General features: G+C 46.4%; 1 protein-coding gene across 1 annotated transcript in view; it reads right to left on the reverse strand.

Annotated features, from left to right (window-relative positions):
• Window positions 1-755: 755 nt before the first annotated feature.
• Window positions 756-23,191, reverse strand: part of LOC119379391 (phosphatidylinositide phosphatase SAC2) — a 248,652-nt gene continuing 226,216 nt past the window's right edge. The window contains exons 18-19 of the mRNA XM_037648709.2: window positions 14,706-15,005; window positions 756-2,041 (exon numbers count right to left, since the gene is read on the reverse strand). Coding sequence (XP_037504637.1) covers window positions 1,634-2,041; window positions 14,706-15,005 — 708 coding nt within the window. The 3' untranslated portion in view covers window positions 756-1,633. The remainder of the gene's footprint in view (window positions 2,042-14,705; window positions 15,006-23,191) is intronic.

Below are 23,191 nucleotides of genomic sequence, written 5' to 3' on the forward strand. Positions count from 1 at the left end.
GGCTGGCTCGAAGCATCGTCGCTGTCGGCGCTTGAAGATGAGCTGGTGTCGTCTTCGGACTCATAGCTCCACTCAGCTTCACTAAATTCGTGAGCGGGTTGAGCACGCTTTCGAGCGGAACGTTTTTCCCGCGACGCAGCCCCGCGGGTTGACGACGCCATGGGAGCGACCGAGAGATTGCCGCGCGCGCCGACGCTAACGCCCGATGCGCCCCTCTCGCGTAGATAAAGACAAAAGAAACCAAAACTGCTGCAAACTGGCTAAAAAGGCCAGATCAACAAGTTTGAGAGGCGACGGACCTTCAGAAACGAGCTGTATTTGAATAATATTGCGCAAACTCGGAAGCAAAGCTCGCTAGTGAGTAGCAGGTGTCGTTTTCATGTAATTATCACAGCCAAAATTTAGTACCTCGCAAAACTGACGACACAATTTGATAATTGACTTCTTAGGAATCGTTTGATACCAAAATGTTGATAATAACGGAGCACAAACATGAGCTGCGCATTTTTTTCGCGAGTGTGGCAGCCACGGCCTTTTTTCCAGTAACACATGCGCATTCGTTCGCGAAAAACTCCGTCAAAAATCGCAACCTCGTCAGAGCGAGAAAATTTAAACGGATTGTAGAAGAGCAGTCCCAGAACTAAACGCGAGATGCTGCAGCATGCACGGGAAAAATTTTTAATGCGTCAAAATCGGCAGCTTTTTTCGTCGATCACCGGTGATCGATTTGAATAGGCGTGGTAACGAAAGAGTTAAAATTTGAGGAATTGCCATGCTGCTTGATATTGCAAGAAAGGCCTATACCAAGCTAGATGAGAACATGATTATGTGACAGAGGTGATGCCTATGTGGCTGAGTATTCGTTTTTGCCAGCAGTCCCGGTTGCTGCAGCTTGCTTGGTCCAGAATTACTGTGGCTTAAGATGGCAAAGACGTGGAATGTGTTCAGTGATAAATGCACCCATAAATGTCTCCAAACAAACGCTGGTAACTAAATAAACTTCTGCATTAGCAGGTGGGAAAGGAAACTACAGGCACAGGGCACACCAACTGTACGGTACATGAACACACATCCTCATATGATGAAAACATGCATGGTACAAATTTGAGTACATGATTATACAAACTTTCTGCAACAAATTATGTACACAACTGCAGCAAGTGCTCCGTAAAAGCTGTCAGGCATGCTGTACTGACTGTTGGATTCATTCCACTGTGTGCAACATGCCTAAGGCTGGCCCAAGGAAGTAGCAGCTGTCACCTAGGCTGGGAAATGGTTTGTAAGTAGGAATATGCAGGTTGGTGACAGACTAGGCTGGACACTGATTTGAGCTTTAGACAGAGCTAAGAAAAAGGGCTCGGGATAGCCACTACTGCATATTTCGTAATTGACATTTTTAAAAAGATATCTGATGTTTTCATGAATGGGCCATCCCTGTTGCTAAGCCTACAGGTGCAAGAAGAGTCATTGATTTCAAGGGTGCATGATGGGTGCTAGCTGTGACAGTTCTCAGAAGCTGACCAGGCTGCCACATGACCAGAAATGGAATTTTTGTGACTGCAAGCTCTGAAATGGTACTTGCACACTGGTGCACACTGCCCTTGGAGAGTAGTAGCTGGCCTAATGTGTAGCATCAGAGCTCTATGATTTGTGAGCGGCAGGCTCGCTTGCGCTGTTGCAGAGCTTCGCTCTCCATGGGCAGTTGCGCACGACGTCCCACAATAGCCGCCGGCCGTAGGTTTAAGCCCAAGGTCTGCACACCCTTAGCAATGCGCGACAAGGGCGACAGCACCAGATCTTTTTTGATGACAATAGGCGAGGACACTGGACTCGGACCAGGAAGCGAAAAATCTTGAATGGCACTCTCACTGTGCGACATTTTCATTTTTGCTGGCTCACGAGGGCCTTCCTCGAGCACAAACAGTCTTGACAGATTTCCCGGTGAGGTGCTGGCAGGCCGACTTTCCAGCTCCTCTGAGGATTTCGACAGCTGGCGCAAGCGGCCTCCAGTAGGTGCTTCTACGGGACTCTCTCCGCTCACCTGGAAGACCCCAAGTGTTGCATGAACTTCATTTGTACTAACAATAAACTATGTACTGAAACCTCAATATAACAAAGTATACATACTAATGAAACAATCTTTGTACAGTTGCAGGGCTGGCAACTGCAGCATCACTCTTTCAGCGGTCTCTAAACAGCATAAAGGTGTTCAACATGTGTGGCTATGAAGGATATTCTAGGGCCATGTTCCCGGGAAATTTTCAGCACGCTGCTGGTGCTGCTAATCTTGCAGATCGTAACAAGGAGCCTCGCTCGCCCTTAAAGGGGTACTGACACCTCTTTTCGAAGGAGAGTTTACTCTGCCATACAAATCTCCTGTATGCAGAGACAGCTCTGAGCAAGTGTGAAGCTCAGCAACTTCTGATAAGATATTTTAATTTGATATTAAAGTAAATTTTTCCATGGCGCACCTACTGACATCGACACTAGCTTGACGTCGGGCTACAGTACAAATTCTGGTGACTTCGTAGTCTGGCTAGTTGTGATGACGTTAGGTACCAAACCTGCCAAGATGGCCGCTTGTGCGTCACCAGAACTTCCAAAATGGCCGCTTATGCGTTACCAACGGAGCCATGGTGCGGAGCAGCCGTGGAAACGTCACTATATATTGTGCGAGCACGTTAACAGAAGCTCATACCATGTTGTGACGTCAGGGTACAGTAAGAACCGAAACTAGCTTTTAAAAACGTACTGTAATTACTTTTTCAGGCTGCACTCGCACTTGGCACTAGCTTTTCTAGGCTCTTGAGGGCTTGGCCTTTCATTTGACGCAAAAAAACCAACTGAAAATATTCGTGTCAGTACCCCGTTAACATCAATTTCTAGGTCGTGGTAATGGCAGTATTTTGTTCTCCCAATATCAAAATTTTCTTCCAGACACCCACCCATAATTCATGCAAGTTTTGCATAGTGGTTGCCCTGCATCTACAAGAGTGATTCTATATGAATGATATCCAGCCATCGAAACTTTGGTTCGTTAGCACTTGGCATGACATTATGTATCCTGCGCCAAAATGCTGAAGTGTGGTAAGCTGTTTGTCTTTGAGGACAATCAAATCATTCATGTGATGAAATCTTGCTCACTATCGCATGTTTTTCATCCATACATGCATGTGCAATCTAGTGTATACTATGCTAATGAAACGTATATCGTGGTATATACAATGCATAACTTGTCATTTATGTTCTTCATACACTCATGTCATATGCCATACCAATTTTTACACATATGAAGTTAATGAAACGGCCATGAGTGCACCATGAGCGGGGTGCGTAACTCATACCGTACATGCATTTCATCATTTTCATATTACGACCTGTCATTTATGTTCGCCATACAGGCATGTCACGCCATGCCAATTTTGATATCTATCAAGCCAGCGAACGGCCATGAGTGTACCATGAGTGTGGCATGTAAATCAAGCCGTACATGATATTCATGTCGTGATTTGCATGTTACCTCTCATTTATGTTCATGCACTCTTGTCGCGCCATACCAATTTTGGTGTATATAATCTTAAAGGGACACTAAAGAGAAACAATGAATCGGTTTCGATAAATTGTGCTCCGAGAACTCTAACGTCGTTAATTTCGCCATCATAGGTTTATTAATAGAGAAGAAAATCAAGTTCAAAATTTCATTTTTAAATTTCGCGCCGAAATCTCCCCGCGTGACGTCAAGAATTCCAAAGTGCATTTATCGTATTTACGCGCCACTGGCTCAACAAAATTACCCCAAACTTGGTATGCTAAGTCATGGCCCCCTCAGAGGACAATGCACTTCATTTTTACCAATTAGGAGCTACGTAGTCCCTAGTAGGCGCCGTCAAAACATGCGATGTCACGGCGAATGGTGCGGAAACCTCAAGGTGGCGTTGCCACCCACATTTTGTTTTTGCGCGTTTTCTCGCTTATTAGGCGTTTTCTCGCAGCAAGCGTGGTGTTTCTGGTATCGTGAAAGAGTACTTTACTAATATAGGAGAAATCGTTTTGCTCTTTAGTGTCCCTTGAAAGCGGCCCCACAACACTTTTCCAAGTAGCCACGGAATGGCTTCACTAAAGGAGCTTATTTCCTACAAATCGACCACCGCAAACATTTTTAAAATCCGTCCAGTACGAGCGGAGTTACAGAGATTTGTCGCACGCTGTAATTGCTTTCTTTCTTCTCTCGTCCTGATGAAAGCGCTGGAAGCTAAGCACAGAGGGGTGGCACGGGGGATGAAGGTACGTCACGCACGCACGCCTCGTGACCTTGAGCACTTTTTTTCTTCGAACGTGCGACGTACTTTCAGTGCGATTGCGCGTGCGCGACGACAAATGTCGGCCTCCCGCGGCGGCCGCAGTAACTACCAAGCGCGCCATGTTCAAATCAGCCAATGGCGTGGAACATGTGTCAGTGACGCAGTGATTTTGAGTCAATAGCATCATTTGTCGAGAGTAAAGGTTTCGATTTTTGGCTGACTTTGAGAATCTATTGTAAATCCCCGGCCGCGTGCTGCGCTATTGGCCGCGAGGAGTTACGGAGTCGCCCTCTATCGGACGCGCCTCGATTGCGTGCTAGGTAGGATACCGCCGGCGCGCTCCCCATATGTTTGGCTGTCGGTGCTCTACAAAAACACCTCGCGGAAGTCCTCCAGGGCATTTCTGTAAGTACTTGCGAAAGGAACTGTGTTCTTTACTGTCAAAATAATTATTTTCGACGAACTGAAAGCACAAGATAGTTCACAGTGGCTGTCTCTTTGCAGAAAACCGAGCGCCCGCTTCACGCGGTCACCGCGTTGGAGACCTCTGAACCGGCCTCTTGCGTGAAAGGTAGTCACTCGCTGAGTGCAAACTATGTGAAATATCTCGTTATAGTAGGCTGCCTCTATAACCAAACGGAGCATAACAGAAAGAAGCCTCTAGCCAGCGATCGCACGGGTTCGCGACGACTGACGGTGCCTCTGCATGTATGAGCGTCTGCATGTATGTTCGTACTGATGGTATCGCTTTTGCTACGAGCGCGTTTTGGCACCGCGCTGTGAACTTTACGCCGAAAAATATGAGAATTTGTGAGTACACAAACAACTACTGTTGCGCGAACGCTATCGGAGCAGTTCAAAAACAATTTCGTTACAACTAGGCTTCGGTGCGCGTGGCAACTTTGTGATGTGCCGTCCCGACGATTCAGTTTTTTTTTTTTTTTTTTTGCGGTCTAAATTCGCGTACATTCGCGTACGTTTCAATGTCATTAGACAAGTTGTCTCGCACTGCGTATTGATCGGTCTTCTCTGCGGGAAAATGCCGCTGCTTCTGTTTCTTTATTTAGTGCATTCGTTTCGTTTGGTGCTCACACAAAACGTGAGCAAGTGCGACGCCTTTTTTTTTTAATGCTCCTTAATTATAGATCCCTTTGCATTCCAGTGAACTTGCCGCTCTCTGTCATCAACAAATTCATAGACCAAAGCTTCACCACTTCGAGATTGCAGGTGGAAGGAGAAGCAGTCTACGAGACCGAGCATGTAGTAGCATGCAACGCCAAGGAAAAGAAAGAAAATACGGTAACGTTTTCCGGACATGTTCTGCAAACGTCGGCTGTCAACTAGGACCCACATGAACTTGAAATAGCGGTGAATAAAATAGAATTTAGTGCAGCAACCAGCAGCCGCAAAACAGGATAGTAATTATTTGGCGAGTACCCCAGCAATTTTGGCAGCACTGTCGTGTCTAACGCCAACAGGGTGGCATCTTTCCCACGTAAATTATTGAGGCTCCAAGAAAATACATGGAATTGGAGAGGCCGAACGTGAGTTTGAGAGTGGCACAAATAAATTTGGGCTTTTTAGCACATTGTGTTTGCGTCAGGGGAACGCAAGCTGGACTGAAAAAATGTTATTGCCAACATAAATGCAGCACACAGCCGCAGCATTTGACTCTCGCTAGTCCACCAGCAAACGTCGCGTACCTTATGAAGGCGAAAGCCTTAGATGCCTCTTCAAACGGGAAGATTGACCGTCGGCGGCGTCAAGACGAGTGACGCAAAAGATAATCGTCACGTGATGACGTCACCATATGACGTCATGACATCACACATCTCCTAAATTTGTAACTTCATTATGACATCACCATGACGCGACATAACGTGATGTCACATGATGACGTATTCACACGACATGGTCCCTTTGCATTGCCTCCGTGATCGGTGGCCGATCACGGAAGCAATGCAAAACTTATGCAGCTTTTGAAGCAACGCAGAACTTATGTAGCTTTTGAAGGCGAAAGCCCTAGCTGCCTCATCAAATGGGAAGATTGCCCGTGGGCGTCCCGCGTCGGCGGCGTCAACATGAGTGATGCAAAAAATAATCGTCACGTGATGGTGTCACCATATGACATCCTCATGACGTCACAGATCGCCCAAATATGTAGCGTCATTATGACGTCACACGATGACGTACTCACACGTCATGGTCGCTTTGCATTGCCTCCGTCATCGGTCACGGAGGCCGTGCAAAACCGCGTTAGGTGCAGAACGCTTTTGGAGGGGGGCGCGGGAGAATCAGTACAACTACTGACAAGAAGATGGCTTTCGCCTTCTAGTCCTCTTTGGCGAATGCATAAGGGACCCTTGCGTTTTTCAATTCAAAGTATCTAAACAATGACTTGCGCATCTGCAGCCGCGATTTTGTGGACGCTGAGCACGGGGTCGACGATCAAGAGGTCGCACGGGAGGGTTCTGAGATGGCATCGCACGTGGTAAAAGGTAGTACCCATAGAGTTTCTTACAATAATACCTAGAGGGGAATCTGGCGCTAGTGTCTACGCGGGCTCCTTGAGACGCGCTTCAACCACCATGGGAATGATGGGAAGTACAGGCTTCGGATTTGCTTCGGATGGATTAGGTTCTTGAGATTCGCAACGCTTGTTTGCCGAGTGTAAAACAAAGTGATATGAAGTTAATTCCAATCAAAACTTGCTTCATTCTTTTGTACGTAAAACGTATTGCAAAAAGTTTGCGTGACCGTGAGATGGAACGGAAACCTGGACAAATTCAACCACCAGGGTATGCATTGCTCTGCAATTGTGTGCCAGATTTGGCGTCACCAAATAATGAATTATTTTTGTACAACACTTGAAAAGAAACACGCTTGTTTTTCCCTCGAAAGTACGCATTATCTATTTATGAAAATAACAGTACTCTATTGAGTGAGAAACACTTAACGTATCGTCTGCTGCGATGCCAGGTGCGTCTGTTCAAGTGGTCTGCCTCCAACGCATCTCTCGTTTTGTTGTGAAATCGAGTCAGAGGAGCACGACGGTGCGTCTACTTAGCTTCGCCGTCGTTTTGCAGCTGATTTGAACGAGTTTTGGTAAGACGCGCTTATCAAAAAAACGTGAACTCGTTTGCTGCACTGACATGGGACGCTACCTCTGTGCGCAGCGGTGAGTGCACGACGCTTTGCTAAAACTGTCAAATACAACCTGTAAAGCTGCAGCGTCGCAGCTAACCAAGAGGTCTAGCGGTCTTCAGCCTCTTTGAACAACAAAGGCGCTGCTTGAATGCTTTGAAACGCACCCCACTACCCACGCCTCGCAAAAAACGAAACTGAAACTGTAAAAAAAGATCTGTAGACAGTTCACTAGCTAACGCTATCCAATCCGAAGCCTGTACTTCCCATCATTCCCATGGTGGTTGAACGATCGCAGCGCCAGTTTCCTCTCTAGGGTATTGTATGAAACTCTATGGTAGTACCTTTTCCATCCTGTGGCAGATAAGCATCATTTCCCGGCGGGAAGCGCGCGCGAGCCATCGTCTCAGTGCGCGCTGTCTGCTACTCACCGAACATCGCAGGCCCGACGCAGTAACGAAAGTCTCGCGGAAGTGCTTGTTGCACACAAGACTTGTAGCCGATGGCTACTTGCCGGTTCTTAGCCTTACAACCCATGCTTCACGCAGTTTCTTGTCCCGCGGTTACCGCTGCAGGCTGACACTGGGCTCCGTTGCGTAAGCCTGGCACTTCGGCACCGAGCGGTAGAGCCACATGTTCGTCGCCTTCGGAGGCAGCCGCTCTATTACAAGGGTTTCAATTGAGTAGAAAATGAGAGAAAACTTCCGAATTTGAACAGACCGCAGCGCACGTGGCACTTGAAACTCGTTTTCAAAGCACGCGGCAGTGTTCCACAAGCAGCCGACGCGGCCGCTGAGACCACGTGATCCTGCCAAGCACGTCACGCCGACGGTGGCGCCGGCGTTTCCAGTGGTGGGCCTCGAGGCCATCGCGTGTTCTCGGGAGCCTCGACTACCGATCCGCAGCGTTTTCTGACCATGCTGAAAAAGTGTTGCGGGGCCCTTTTAATGAAATGGCCACGAGAGCACGTAGTCGTAGGTGGATGGATGGATGGATGGATGGATGGATGGATGGATGGAAATGGGATTGGATTGGATTGGATTGGATGGTTGGATGGATGGATGGATGGATGGACGGACGGACGGACGGATGGATGGATGGATGGATGGATGGATGGATGGATGGATATAGATAGATAGATAGATAGATAGATAGATAGATAGATAGATAGATAGATAGATAGATAGATAGATAGATAGATATGTTCAAGGTCGCAGAAGTTCGCTAAGAAATGCTTCGCATTTAAAAAATTCGAAAGTTCGAATATTCGCACACCACCCCTAGTCATTTCTGTGCACGCAAACCTGGGAGTGTTAATCGCTCGTAAGCATGGCAGAAAGGATAGCTACTTGCTTTCCACACTGAAGGCTTCAATTTGATTCCTTGTAGGTGCTAGAATGTATTTCCTTTTATGTGGTAAATGTATTGAGCCAAAAGTGGGCAGAGGTAGCCAAAGAGATGCTCTCACATTTAAAAAAGCAAAACGTAAATTTAGGTTAGAAAAATAAGGAAGGGGCTGTGGCTGTTTTTATATGCTATCAGCGTAGCCAAAAAGACCGATACATTCATGTTTCACACTGCAATTTTTGAAGAGTGCCTTTAAATGTGTGATTTAACTGCTACAGCACCTATGGCTGCTTGATGCCAGCAGAAGAGCTATAGGCAGTGATGCTACCGAGGACTTCTGATTTGGAGCAGCAAAATTTTCATTTTGGAGCACTTTGGAGCAGCGAAAAGTTTCACCTTGGATCACTTTGGAGCAGCTAATTTTGCATCTTGGAGCACTCTGGAGCAGCAAATTTCACATCCTGGAGTACACTGGAGAAGCAAGTTGCATTTACATTCAAGCACCTGAATAATTATGGGGCTTTATGAAGAGCTAGAAATATTTTGGTTCATTGCAAATCTCATAGAGAAAATAACCTCAGGAGCACTCCATATTTCACTCGATAATGCCAAAATAAGGACATCATGCACTTAAGTGTTCTCGAATAACCTGTTGAGCGATTTTTTTTTCGAAACTAGCAAACAAACAAAATACCGCACATTTAAAATTGTACTTTATGACGTACCACTATGAATACATCTACGTAATTATCAGCAGAAGTGGTAGACAAACGCCGTGACATACAACAGTGCCTCAATGCTAAAGATTACCACTGTCGCATTCCCCTAAGACGACTCATAGGCAAAGGCTAGGTTCTTTTTCTCCTCGATCGATTGCATTGCTGAGTGCCACATGGCATCACTTAGCTGAGCTCAGAAAGCGAACTTCTTCCGACAATCCCTTCTCTCTCTGAGGCCTCTCTGTGCTGAAGCAAGAGCATTCTCGTAGTGCTTCCAGACTATCGCCTGCATAGGCCAGGTCAACGTTTATAGAACCTGGTTCTATAAACGGTTATAGAACCTGGTTTATAGAACCTGGTTCTATAAACGTTGGGCCAGGTTGTCTGGAAGATGGAGACCTGCTTTAAGCCAAGCATCCGCGAAAGTGTCCGAAAGTGCATTCAACGGGGGACTACATGATATCACAAACTTCGTTTTCCTTTTACAGTGAAGCTGTGTACAGCTAGGACATTCCCTAGTGCCCTCTAGAGAGAATACCAAACTGGCGTCCACCATTTCGTATCTGTGCTGTGCGCTAAACAGCTTCGCTGGTCGCGTCCAGCTTACAGGGTGGAATGGCTCCTCATTTTTGAACAGTGAAGCTGATTAAGCTATCGGTAACGTGTGCTCCGTCGTGCAAAACTCCTCAGGTGGGTATGCGCGACAGGAATTGGGCAAGCCTCATTACCATGTACAGGAGGTGCGAGCATTAAACGAAAACTCTGCTCAGCGAAGTGGAGCATGTGAAAGAGAGAGAGAGAGAAAGAAAGAAAAATAGAGAAAGAGAAAAATAAAGGTAATGAAGACATAAAAAGATAGAAAGACAGAAAGAGACAGAAGAAAACAACAAGACGCGAAAAAGAGAAAAAAAAAACAGAGAGCAAGACTGAAAGACAGAAATCGAGAGAAAGAAGCAGAAAGAAAGAGGAAGCGATAAATAGAAAGAGAGAGAAAGGCAAGAGAAAGAAAGATAGGAAGAGCACAAAAGAGAAACAAACCGATACAAAAAGGAGAAACAAGAAGCAGAAAGAAAGAGAATGAAGAAAAAAAAAAAGAGAAACAAGGAAGCTCCGCTCTTCCTTCAGGCTTGGCACTACTAGTGCGAAGCTGCCATAATCATGTTTTTTCATTGCGATAGCAATTATATGCGCACTCTTGAGGGATTTTGGCATCGCCATTATTGCCGTCATGTTCAGTATGAAATCCAAATTGATAACATAACCCCGCGCATGGTAACATCTACCCGCGCATCGTATGTTCTGACTGCGTGTAAAAGCTCGCGAGCGCTGGCGACGAACGCGGCTGAAGCGGAGCTAGATGAAAGGAGCCGGCCGTCTCCGTCGCACAGAGGGCGCATGCGATAACATCACCCTGCGCGCGACGCCTGCCGTCGATTGCTCTTCAAGCAGAGAGGAAACGCTCAGCCCGTCTTTCGTAATTAGAACATGAAGGTACGGGAGTGAGGGGGGGGGGGGAGGGAGCGGATTGCGGCGTCGCACGCGGTCGCTGGCGCGCGCGCTATCTCGACAAGAATCAGGAGACGAGTCGTAAACTTGTTGTGCTAGCAACGCTTACTTCACGTATAGACAACTGAAAGCTCGAAAATCACTTCGGTCCCTGAAGCGGCCGTATTCTCTTAAATCTGCCTTCTGTTGAGTTACGCGAGATCAAATCCAAAAGAGTTAGCTGCTAGCCTTACTTCGTATAACAATGCAATTTGTTGCTATCGTATTCACTGCTTCGCCTTTAAGCGAAACCCATTTTCTTAATTCCGAAAGCGAGGGGCGGTATAACATAGCGTAACCGTATGCCACCATAGTAACCGCTTCACAGTGGGACTTCAGACACCGGGGCCGTCAGCGGCGGGCCCACTACTGACAGCTGCGCAAATTAAAACATAATTTCGGCTTCTCCGACCAGGAGGCATTCTTTTATTAATGAGATGACACTTGAAAAAAGAACAAGCAAAATATTCGAATTGGGGTCCAAACGATCACGAGCTCAAAAGGGCAGGGCCTTTCAGGGAGTATTACCGCAAGAACGATTACCAAAAACCGCGGAAGAAAATTACGAAAAAGCTCCTCTGGATGAAGATCCATAGATAAAGTATATTTGATGAAAAGTTTCAACGCCTTCCCACCGTTCACGTGATATTCCGTGGACGTGAAGCACGCAAAATTAGACATTGTTTGCCCAATTATCATTCCGCGATGTCCAGAAACAGAACGGAAAGACATTCTAGCGGCACGCGAGTAAATACTGAACACTGCTCCAATTACGAGCCTTGCAACTCCTGAAACGAGCTATCAGCAGCATTTCTGGAACAGACGACGCCCGCGGATGAATCGGCGCCTCACTTTCACGCTACCGATTGTGTCACGAGCTTCTGCGGAGGATGCACCTTGCCGTCGAGCCCACTTGCACAACGGAAGCTGCGTCGGCATCAATCATGGCGTCATGGATCGGGACGCTCGCGCGAGCACTGTTTATTCAGCGGAATAATTCTTGGTCCGTGGTTGTGACTTTGGCGGCCCCAAGATGAAGCGGCACATGCTCTGACGCGCCGGCGGTGCGATTGCCGGTGATAGACGCCCCCTAACCCGAGACTCTAGCGCAGTTTGGCGCACTTTACGCTGATTTTATCAGGATGGCGCAGTAAATTCAATTTGGGACACTTTGGCGCAGTTGGCGCAGGAGTGAATTATCACTGGCTATAGGCCAAACTTCAGCTTTTCATAATGCGGAAACCTACATGTTAGCATATTTTAACCTCTGTTTAAGTAAGTTTATAGTGTTCACAAATTGAAATGTGATAATTTAAGGCTAAGTAAGGCACATACTTTCATTTACACCGTCTTCAGTTCGTCGTGTCAGCGTAATTTCGACTCAAACACTTGCATCAGAGCCAACATTACCTTTCGTGGCCACGTTCATAGCGACAAGATGGAGTTATCTCCAGCAACTATAACATTTGCTTTATTTCGTTACGGAAGCCAGTTCAGCGCATGTTTAACGACCATGTTTAACGAAACCAATATATTCACATATGCAAGCATGTCTATTTACAGTACCCAAAAGGTAAAATTACCTTACAGCCCTCAGTTTCCTTAGTTTCGTGATCTCAGATCACCTATTATTTCCCTGCGATACATTTCATATTTATAATTCGATGAGGCTTTCCCGAATACTTTAGTTACAGTAATGAAAGCACACATTGCATAAGTATTCCATGCATTCTTTTTGCTATTAGGTATTATGATGACGTTTGTGTTTTCAGTGCAACTTAGGTAGGTGTTCCAAGTTGTGTGGTAAAGTACCTGCTAGTATTGTGCTTTATGGACAGGATCGTGAGGCTCTTGGTTCATGGGCGGTATATAAAATATAGGGTTCAATAATTAATTGGTCCTTTGTGTCCGAAACCTACTCTTGTGTTCTACGAAATTTGCATTAATGGAAGGCTTTGCATTCAATTTTGACGAGTTCTTTAACATGTACTTTTGCCACAGTCGAAAAGCAGAACCGAGATACCGGGATACTGTAAGACTGCACTTTCTCAGCAAAATCCCACAGGTCACTGCAGAGGGTGGAATTGTTGACAAGTCCTGACCATATGTTGTTAGTAATGGAACAAGCGCCTTGCCTGAACTTTTCTGGAAATCGATCAGAACAAACAGTACTAAACATTTTTGCAAAAGAAACTAAAATAAAATGGTCTGTTCAAGTACATACACGTATTGCTGACTATAATTAATGGAATCAATAAGTAAAAGACTGGCATCTTATAAGAACTTCTAAACTGCACTAAGTTATAAGTTTTCTTATAACTCCACAACAGTTGGAAACTATTTTTACTTGATTTGATAATGTAATCCCACAGTATAGGTTAGTTGGAGCTGTTTGGCAAGGGTGCGTACCCCGTCTGTCTCAGCCGGAAACCTTAACATTACTGGCTGAATTGATTCTTGACATACAGTAAACTGCTGGAATAAACCTTGCGTATATAAACTTTAAATTTTGATCAACACAATCATTTATCTTTTGTGCTTCCCTCAACACAAGGCAAGTTCAGCAGTGTTCATGTCCCTCCTCCCAGGCACTGCTGTCCTCAGTGGTGCGTCAAACTCTCGTTCAAGCTGCAAGCTTATATGTTTTCATATACTCTGAGCTATTTGTACAAAGCAAATGTTCCACGAGCACACCTGCTCCGCAAAATGACAGTGCTGCAGTTTATGGCAGGGCATGTACTTGGATGCTGATGTTGCAATGTGTAAGGCGCAGTGTGCCTGTCTTCGCAGCTGGGCAAGGTGGCCACAATGGCCGTTGTGACGTGAATGGTGGTTATGCATGGACATTATGTTAAGCTGGATCCATTAAAAGGTGACAACTGTGACATACTTGGTCATCTTCATTAGCTTAATGCAATAAAATTTTCTGCTGAGTACGTATTGGCCTCTAGAGATCTTTTCAAATACATAGCACTTAAAACGGTTAGCTGGGCTAGTTGGAACACTGAATCTTGATGCATTTCCAGTGTATATGAGAAAAAAAAAATACACAGACACAGAAAGACAAGCAAACAATTTTTTGCCTTTCTGTGTTTGCGCTTTTTTTTTTCCTTTCTCATATGCACTGGAAATGCATCAAGATGCATAGCGCTTGCCCTTCTGCTCCCATGACCATGCGTCCAGTGGTAACTTAAACATAGTCTTCTTTTTTGCCGAAAGATTGCAGAAACAGCATCTTGGCACAGACTAAGCACAAATTATGCAATTTTTGCTGAACCGTAGCTGGATGCAACAGGTTTCACCTTTTGGGGCATTTTAGTGAAATTGGCACAGCAATCACATCAGTGGGTTTGGTAAGGCAGGAAAGAATCACGGAATTCTTTTTTTTTAAATTTGTGCCGTACCCACAGCATGCTGCACTGCTGCATTTGACAAAAGAAATTGTTACAGTATTCTGTGCATATGAGATTATGTGTAAAAAAATGGAGGCAGTTCGCGTGCCAAAGTGAGAAAACATTGCGGTGCACTCTTATCTGACTTGCCAGTGGCTGTATTTGGTAATATACCATTTTTATAAATGTTACGCACTTCATAGCACTCAACTTGCTCTCAAATATGGTTGCATTCAGGTTTACGCATAAAAAATCACCTGAATTTGTGGTGCCAGAGCAGCTGACTGGATCTTGGGTTGGCGTAGTGAAGCACGGCGCATGGCATCTAGTACAAAATCATCAATGTCCACAGCCTGACGGGCAGGTGATCTTTGCTCGCAGTTGGCCAAACCAGGGCTTGTGGCCAGAATGCCACAGCTCTCTAGCAGTGCATCATGTCCTGGCTCTGGCGCATCCGAATCGCTTGAGTAATCAGAGCTCAGTGCACGCTCGGTGGCTGGCAGTGGCTGTCGCAGCCAGCGTGCTGAGTCTTCCTCCGAGTCTGACGAGCTGTCCACCTGGGTATAAGTAGAGGGCAGAGAAAATGTGTTGCAAAGTGCAAAAAATTACAATACCACAATTCTCCCTAACAATACAAGCTTCACAATCGTGGCAGCTCCAGCTTAATGGCTAAGCAGTGCTATGCATGCACAATAACTTTTTCTTGGGCGAGTCGTTACTTACTGAAGGATATGATACTGCAGCGCAAAACTCAAAAAGTGCTGTCTTTCTTTTCTAGTTTTGTGCTACAATATGTCCTACAGTGCTATGCATGGCTTAGAGGTACTTGTTCAGCTTAGCCCAAATCTGCCGTAAAGAAAGAGAGGCCCAGGCTGGTCCGGCACCACAAATTACATGCGTGATGGAAGAAGCCCTCCATCTTAAAGGGGCCCTGCAACACCTTTGCAAGTGATCATCAAATGACCTTGCTGTACAAGTTTAACGCTTCACGAATCTCTTGCTGCAAAAATTTTGTATTACAGGGACCTGTCACAGGCCCTGCATGCTTTCTCTCTTCTTTTGTCCTGACGAGCACACTGCAAGGGAGAGATGACGAGAGGGCATGAAGCTATGTCAGTGAACATCATGGCCTTGAGCATTTTCTTTTAGTTTTTCTTTGGACATGTTCACACAGTTTGGGTCCAAATGAGCATCACACTGGAACATGGCGGCCACAGCACCTATGCAGCATAAGAAGCACTACTGTTGTGCTAAAGTACTTGAAAGGCAGCGCATAAAAAATGAGAACAAGACAACTACAATAGACACTCTTCGTTTTTTATGAGCTGCCCTTTCTTTAGCTCGCTCACATCAAGCTCCTGTTGTGGTCAAGTCTGGCTGAACTCCATGAGAACCTAGTGCACACAGGCTGTCGTAGTGGGCTCAGTAGGAGACAAATGACGGACATGTAGTGTTTTCAAATAGCACAGGTGTAGTATGCCAAGTTCCGCCTTGCATTAACATAGAAAACAAAACATTAAAGCAGACGACCACTGAATGAGACCGGAAATGCAAAGATGAGATACTTTTTTGGTGTTTCTAAATAGAGAGACGTACACACCTAGTTTTTATTTATTGAACTCAAACAATACAACTACATACCGAGAATGCTTTTTCAATCATGAAATCAGTCAATGGCCGTGTTTGGCCAGCTAATTATGTAGTGGTCCTGCTGAATGCGTAGTTTGCCGAGAGAAGAGCGAGCAATTTTTGGCAGTCTTTGAAAAGGAATTGTGGATTCCCTGCTGCATGCACTGCTATAATATTTGGCTGAAATGTTCATATGAGCCTTGACTGATAACTGACAGCATTTTTTAATGTTCAAAAAGTGTTGCAGGGCCCCTTTAACTGTTCCTTGAGTCTAGAATTTCATCTATTAATGCACCAAACTACATTTAATCATTTACAAGGTCATTTTCTTGAGAAAGAAAGTGTATGAACACTGGGTGGCCATTGTACTCGGCCACTGGCACCCTTACAAATAGCTCTACAAGTAGTGAGGCTGTTCACTGCTGTCTTTTCGAGCTCTCTAAATAGCCTAAAAAGTGGCTAGCATAAGCCACTAAGGCATGCTTGCAGTAGTTGTGGTTGCTTAGGAACAAGGTAATACTGCTATTTTTCTCCACTGTTTCACATACAAAGCTTCTTGCTCCATGTTGCATCTCCCTGCTTCATGTTACATTAAGCTTCATACAAGCACAAATTAACACTACTAGCCATTCATTCATCTACACATTGCAAAGCCTTTAATGTAAAAAAAAGAAGCCTGTAGCTATGTGGAACAAGGAACAGTGGTAAGTTGTTCCTGAAACAAAAGAGCATTAAAGGTCCCCTGCAGTGCTCCCAAGAAAGCTTTTGGGGCAGCACAACACAGCCTAATCATGATGCAGTGATTTTGTGCACTCGGTGCAACAGATGTGGCATCAACATTTGGAACTGTGACCATCATTTGAAAATGCAGTGAGTGATTAATGTTTGCATGGTACTCGGTAGAAAAAAAGGAAAAGGGTTGTGTTTTACAGCCTTTTTAATCATTGCCTAATTATCACACAACCATGAGCAAGGTTGCATAAATATGGAAACAATGCATGAATATGCTAAGCATTAGTTGGGCTAATGGCACTTTGTGGAAGCTGTTGTTATCGAATAGCACACTGCCCCATCATGAAGGCTATTGTTTGCCACCAAGCTGAGAAGACCTGGCAACCATGTGTCTAGCTTTGACGATGATGTATCTTACTTTATAGCTCTTTAGCTACTGGGCACTTAAGAGCAAATGTGGCACTCAGAGCTGCGAAAATTGAAGACTCCTTTAACTACCCTTTTTGCTTGTACTTCAAAGCTTCTGCCACCAATTACTTAGGTTTCTGTATGTTAATTATCATAATTCTACTTGCCATTCGTTTTTAGACATGCTATGAAGAAAATTCAGTGAAACTAAAACATGTACAGGGGTGAGACGGCTGAAATCGATTTGGGAGCAGTTTTGGGAGCAGCAAAATTTCAATTTAGGAGCAGGAGAACCTTGTTTGGGAGCAGTTAGTGGCATTTATTATGTCGTTTTTGGAGCTTGAAAAAAACAAATTTGTAGCAACTTGGAGGAAGAAATGCACATTTTAATCGGCTTAGAATACACATAACGTTCAAAGAGCTTTGGAGAAAGCTTTTTTTTAACAGATCATTGCCAGGTGTGAACTACACTACCTTTTTACAAACTACGCAATTTATATAACCTGGGTAACAACATATGAAATAGATGAAAAAAGTTTTTTTAACTAGTTTCACTTTACATTTGAAAATAAAAAAAATTAAAAACATCACATTTTTCAAATAATTAAAAAATTGATTGCACAAGAATTGTAGTCACATAGCAATAGGTCTTTGAATGGTCAATGAACGATTCTTACTAGCACGCGATTGCGGCGATGCCTTCACGTGTAACATCAGGAAAGAACAAAAGCGGTATGGCGGCCACCGATGAACGCATGTAGGGTGGGGGGGGGGGGGTCACATCAGTCAACTGCCAATTTTTCGGACGCCCGATTTTCCGGACATGCTCGAAAATTCGGACACTATCGCGGCACCGTCACCAGCCCCATAGACGTCAATCTATAAGAACGTCCGAAATTTCGGACGCTGAAACTCTTCGGTGTCCGATTTTTCGGACTTTCTGCCCGAATTGTGGGTCCGAAAGGCATTAATTGGAGCCCTCACCTCTGCCGCGTCAATCATCTCTTAGGTTTGAACCAGCGCGTACGCGAGTCGATCTGTGTGCGACAGTAGCAGAGTCCGAAAGTCAGCTTTGCCGCAATGCCGAAGCGTTATGTTGTGCAGCAGACCAGAAATTCAAAGGGCCGCTATCGCGGCGCCGTGCGGCGATGTTACGGATAAGCAGCGGAAATGCACGGAGGCGTGATGGCGGCAGCTGGCAAACGCTCCGGTACGACTTAATCGCTGACAACCCTTACGACAAGCATCTTCAGTTAACTGCTCGGTAGTGCACGTGGCCTAGCGCAGTTGCATGCGTACGGCACGCATTTAATAGGCGAGAGCCCAAATGCGCCGCGCCGCCATTCCTGCTGCCTCTTTGTGCGAGACCGCTAAGTGCGCCGCATAGACGCGTTGCCTTCGCGGACGAAACCAGCTCGCCATTGCCGCGCCCGTGTGCGGTCAAGAACTAAGTGCGCATCACGAACCCTTTCGTGATAAATGCGTGCGTACGATACAGCAACAGTAAAGTGACGGCGTCAGTTTAGTTGGCGATGTACTGCACACAACTAGAAACGATCGGCTTGATACGGCAGCAAATGCTGCGTATCAGCGGCGATTCCGCGATGCGTGTGCGCATATGCGCACACGCATCGGGGAATGCCGGACGAGTCGTCCGCTCTTCCGCCACAGTCTTTGTGTTCCGCGTCATCGTTTAGAAACGCTTCATGCGAGATAGCCGTAATCTATTCCGCGCTTTGCTGTTATCAGCGGCGCTCATCACGAGATGTAAAAGTGGCGGTTGGCACGTACAGTGGCGGTCAAAATTTTGCGGACCACGGGAGCGCATGGCAGACAGCACCGAGGCGCCTTCTCACGGCTGCTTGCGAAGCTCTAGAGCGCGCACTGCGCACGCACATCCTTGTTTACCTGTCGGCCTGCTCGTTTGCTCGCTTCAAGTGCGCGCGCGGCGTAAAGCCAGAGAAATCGGAAGGTGCCGCTTCTGCAGTCGCCGCGGAAGCACCGAGCCGTGATATCGCGACGAAAATATGTAACTTGTACTGGCAGTGCTCGGTGCGCGCTACACTTTGCGCTTGGTTCCCAGACGCTTCGCAGCGTGGAAAATACGCTTTGCGTCAGTTTGTCTCAAGTCGACATGTGTGATAAGACATATAAGCAGCTGCCATTCGCGGAACTCACGCATGTGCAATATATATATATATTTTTTTGTGGTGCTCGGTGCAACTATCATGCGCCCGTTGATATGCGCTATAAAAGAAAAAACTTGGCATCGACCGGTTTGTAGCACGAACCTACAAGAAAACCCACATGGGTTAAGAAATGAAGAAGAAAAATCTTGAAAGCTGACGAAAAATTTGTCCAGACCAGGACAAACTTTTCGCCAAGTAGAAAAGCTTTCTTTTAGGCAAATCGCTCGGGGCTTCCGCGGTGACTGCAGTAGCGGCACCTTGCACTTTATCTGGCGTTCTGGTGCACGCGCACTTGAAGCGAGCGAACGATCAGGTCGGCAGGTAAACAAGGATGCGCGTGCGCAGTGCGCGCTCTAGAGCTTCGCAAGCAGCCGTGAGAAGGCGCCTCGGTGCTGTCTGCCACGCGCTCCCGTGGTCCGCAAAATTTTGACCGCCACTGTACGTAGTTAAGCGGGGTTCGCGGCAGGTACCGAATGTATTGCGAGAGCCTGGGCGCGCACTAAAATGCCTGATAATTGTACTGGGAGGCATTAAAGCTATTTCGGACGTGGCTGTGGCGATTTGACCGCTTAAGCGGAATAAAAAAGCATGAATTTGTTTTTTCGGACTGCCCGATTTTTCGGACGATTTCGCGGTCCCTAGGGTGTCCGAAAAATCGGCAGTTGACTGTATTTACAACCAGTCAGAGGCGATTACCACAGCACTATGGAAGCCTCCATTATAAAGGCGCGTAGAAGGACACGCGTGGGCGCGTTAACATGTTCTGCGAACGTATCCCTGGCGCTGCTTCTAAAGTTACGTTTTCCCATGCTGAAACTGATGCAGGCTTGAAAATTCTTGCTTGCGGGGTCGTTTCGGCGCAGTTCGGCGCAATTTTTGCAATTTTTATGCTTTCGGAGCAGCTTGGCGCAGGAAAACGGAATCGTATCAAAAATGCGCAATATGCGCAGCTGTCTCACCCCTGCATGTATAGAAAATGTCCATGATACATTTTGCATATACACATGAAAACATTCATCTGAAAAAAGCTAGTTGTACACAGCATTGGAATATTGTTTGACTTCAGACTAACTTTCTAAGAACATGTTTAAGCCACTTATTTGCATGAGACATGGGTTAACTTGGATCGCTAACCGGAAGCTCCTAATCTTTCTTTACATTGCCGAGAACGTAAGTGCACATCGAAGTTCGATGAATGCGCTGTTTTGTACCGGCACAGGAATGAAGAAACGCGTTCAATGATTGAGACATGGCATATCGATAGCAGTGATAGCGCATGTGTGAGTTAATCGTCGATTAACTTACAAAAGAAGAAATCAAATGCCTTAACAGTTATCTGTCATGTAGACCCCCACGCATGCCGGATTGATAGGTTCGCTTATTGCACGGGCATGCGCAGATAAGATTTCGTTTCTTTTTTTTTTTTTTTCGCCGTTGTGCGCCTTTGCAGTTATTAGTCGGCATCTGTGGTGTCTTGACTTCTTCCTTGAGCCCGTGTTTGCACGCCCTGTCTTTTAGAATGAATTCGGGGTTCCATACATCTTGATGATATCGGCACGTGATAATACGCATGCTGCTACATCCAATGCATATCCACTCGGTAATACCGACACTGCACTGTGTCACATTTCATGCGTAGAAATACATGCAGATGCGTCCGGATGTGTGCAGTATTTGCGGCGTAAGAATAGTCAAGAAGCGTCGACATGTTCTTTTCGTTTCGTGGTCCCACCGATATCACGCTGCCAACGAGCAGCAGGCGAGCGAACAGCCGGCTCGTTCGGCGTACACACTTTTCCCATAGTGCTCCGCGCGCCCGCGGGGCACAAAAGCGGTATGGCGGCCACCGATGAACGCATGTAGGGTGGGGGGGGGGGGTCACATCAGTCAACTGCCAATTTTTCGGACGCCCGATTTTCCGGACATGCTCGAAAATTCGGACACTATCGCGGCACCGTCACCAGCCCCATAGACGTCAATCTATAAGAACGTCCGAAATTTCGGACGCTGACTTGTTCTGTGAATGGGCGTCGGTGTATCCTGGCACGCGACAATGGCAGTATCGGGCAATATGGCCAGGTCCGCCGCATGCGAAGCAGATCGGCCGGTTATCACGCGTTCGCCAGGCACTTGCAGCGATGGGAGCAGCCCACGTGGCGGATGGCTGAGCCGGAACTGAGGTATGCGGCACACCATGGAACGGCGAGGGCTGGTGTAGCTGCTGCCACTTACTGCCTCAGCGTAGGGCGGCGACAGGGTGTTGCGGAAAGGGCACCGGCATGGCCTCGGAAATCTGTTCCTGAAGTACATGTTGGAGCACGGGAGCCAACGGGGTTGGGTGCCGCAGCGGCTGCTGCTGTGAGAGCTCTTGACGTTGAGCAAAAGGCAGGGGAGAAAGCGGACGAGCCACTTCCTCATGCATGAAGTCTTTCATTTGTGTGAGAAGGTAGGACTGGTCAGGCATGACGTCCAGTGCAGTGACTGGTTGGATCGTCTGGGACGAACGTCGCGTGAGAGCTCGTTGCCTCCTCAATTCGTCATAGCTCTGGCACAGAGTTACAACTTCGGAAACAGTGCTAGGAGACTTCGCAAGGAGCATCTGGAAAACATTGTCGTCGACACCCTTCATGATGTGCTGTATCTTGGCACTTTCGAGGCATCGATGCGCCTGCAGAGATCGATGATGTCCTCGATATAGGCGGTGAAAGTTTCACCTGGTTCCTGTGCCCGTGTGCGCAGACGTTGTTCGGCGCGTAACTTCCGTACGGCAGGGTGACCGAAAACGGCTGATATTGCCTCCTTGAAAGCGGCCCAGTTCTCGAACTCAGACTCGTGATTCGTGTACCACAGCTTCGCCACACTGGTGAGGTAAAAGTTGACAGTGCTCAACTTCACAGCGTCATCCGACCGGTTGGGTCTACTCACTTTTTCGTAGGACGACAGCTAGTCCTCAACGTCCTGGTCTTCTGTTCCCGCAAATATCAGGGGGTCTCGTTGGTGAACCGGCCCGGGGCAGACAGCGGCTGCGAGCGGTGGCGTCTGCTGCGCAGCGTGAGCTAGCATGGTCGACGGCAACGTGCGGGATCGGAGTTCCAAGGCGTAGGTGATGCGGTTACCCGGCACGATCCACCAAATGTAATGAGGTTTATTGGGCAAGCCTAAGAAACAGGCGGTGGAACACAGGGCGAAGAAGATGGTGGTGTTCGAACGCAGATCTCGTGGTGCCTCCGCTCGTGATGTAATCGCTGAGCCCCTGCCATTGTGTTCGTTCCTTCATTATGAAATAAATAAATAAATAAATTTCCCCGTTAACCTGAAAGATGTATTTTTCTCTTTCAGGTTATTTACAACACATCTTAGAAGGGATAACTATTTTCTTATTGTACTGCCATGCCCACGGCAGCTGTTGCTTATTATGATTGACTGCTTTGATGTTCCTAAGTTACTGTTGTGCAGAGCTAATAAAGAAAACCAAGGCTTGTCTGTATACGAGATGAAAAGCATTAGCAAAGTCAGAGGACTATTATGCAAACCTTTCTGGATATTTTGAGTGCTTCAAATATACAAACAAATATTACACTATTTGAGGTTGCTTCGGCAGGAATAAAAATTTCAATACTTTGGAAGTATTTGAATGAACAAATAGAAGTATTTGATTGCGTGTAGTGCTGCTAAGCTCGAGGGCGCGGGTATGATATCTGGCCACAGTGACCGCATTTCAGTGGCAGAGAAAGGCAAAGTACAGCCGCGTGCTTAGATTTAATAATAACATCTGGGGTGTTTCA

The sequence above is a fragment of the Rhipicephalus sanguineus genome, chromosome 1 (genome assembly GCF_013339695.2).
Source record: "Rhipicephalus sanguineus isolate Rsan-2018 chromosome 1, BIME_Rsan_1.4, whole genome shotgun sequence".
NCBI classification, from domain to species: domain Eukaryota; kingdom Metazoa; phylum Arthropoda; class Arachnida; order Ixodida; family Ixodidae; genus Rhipicephalus; species Rhipicephalus sanguineus.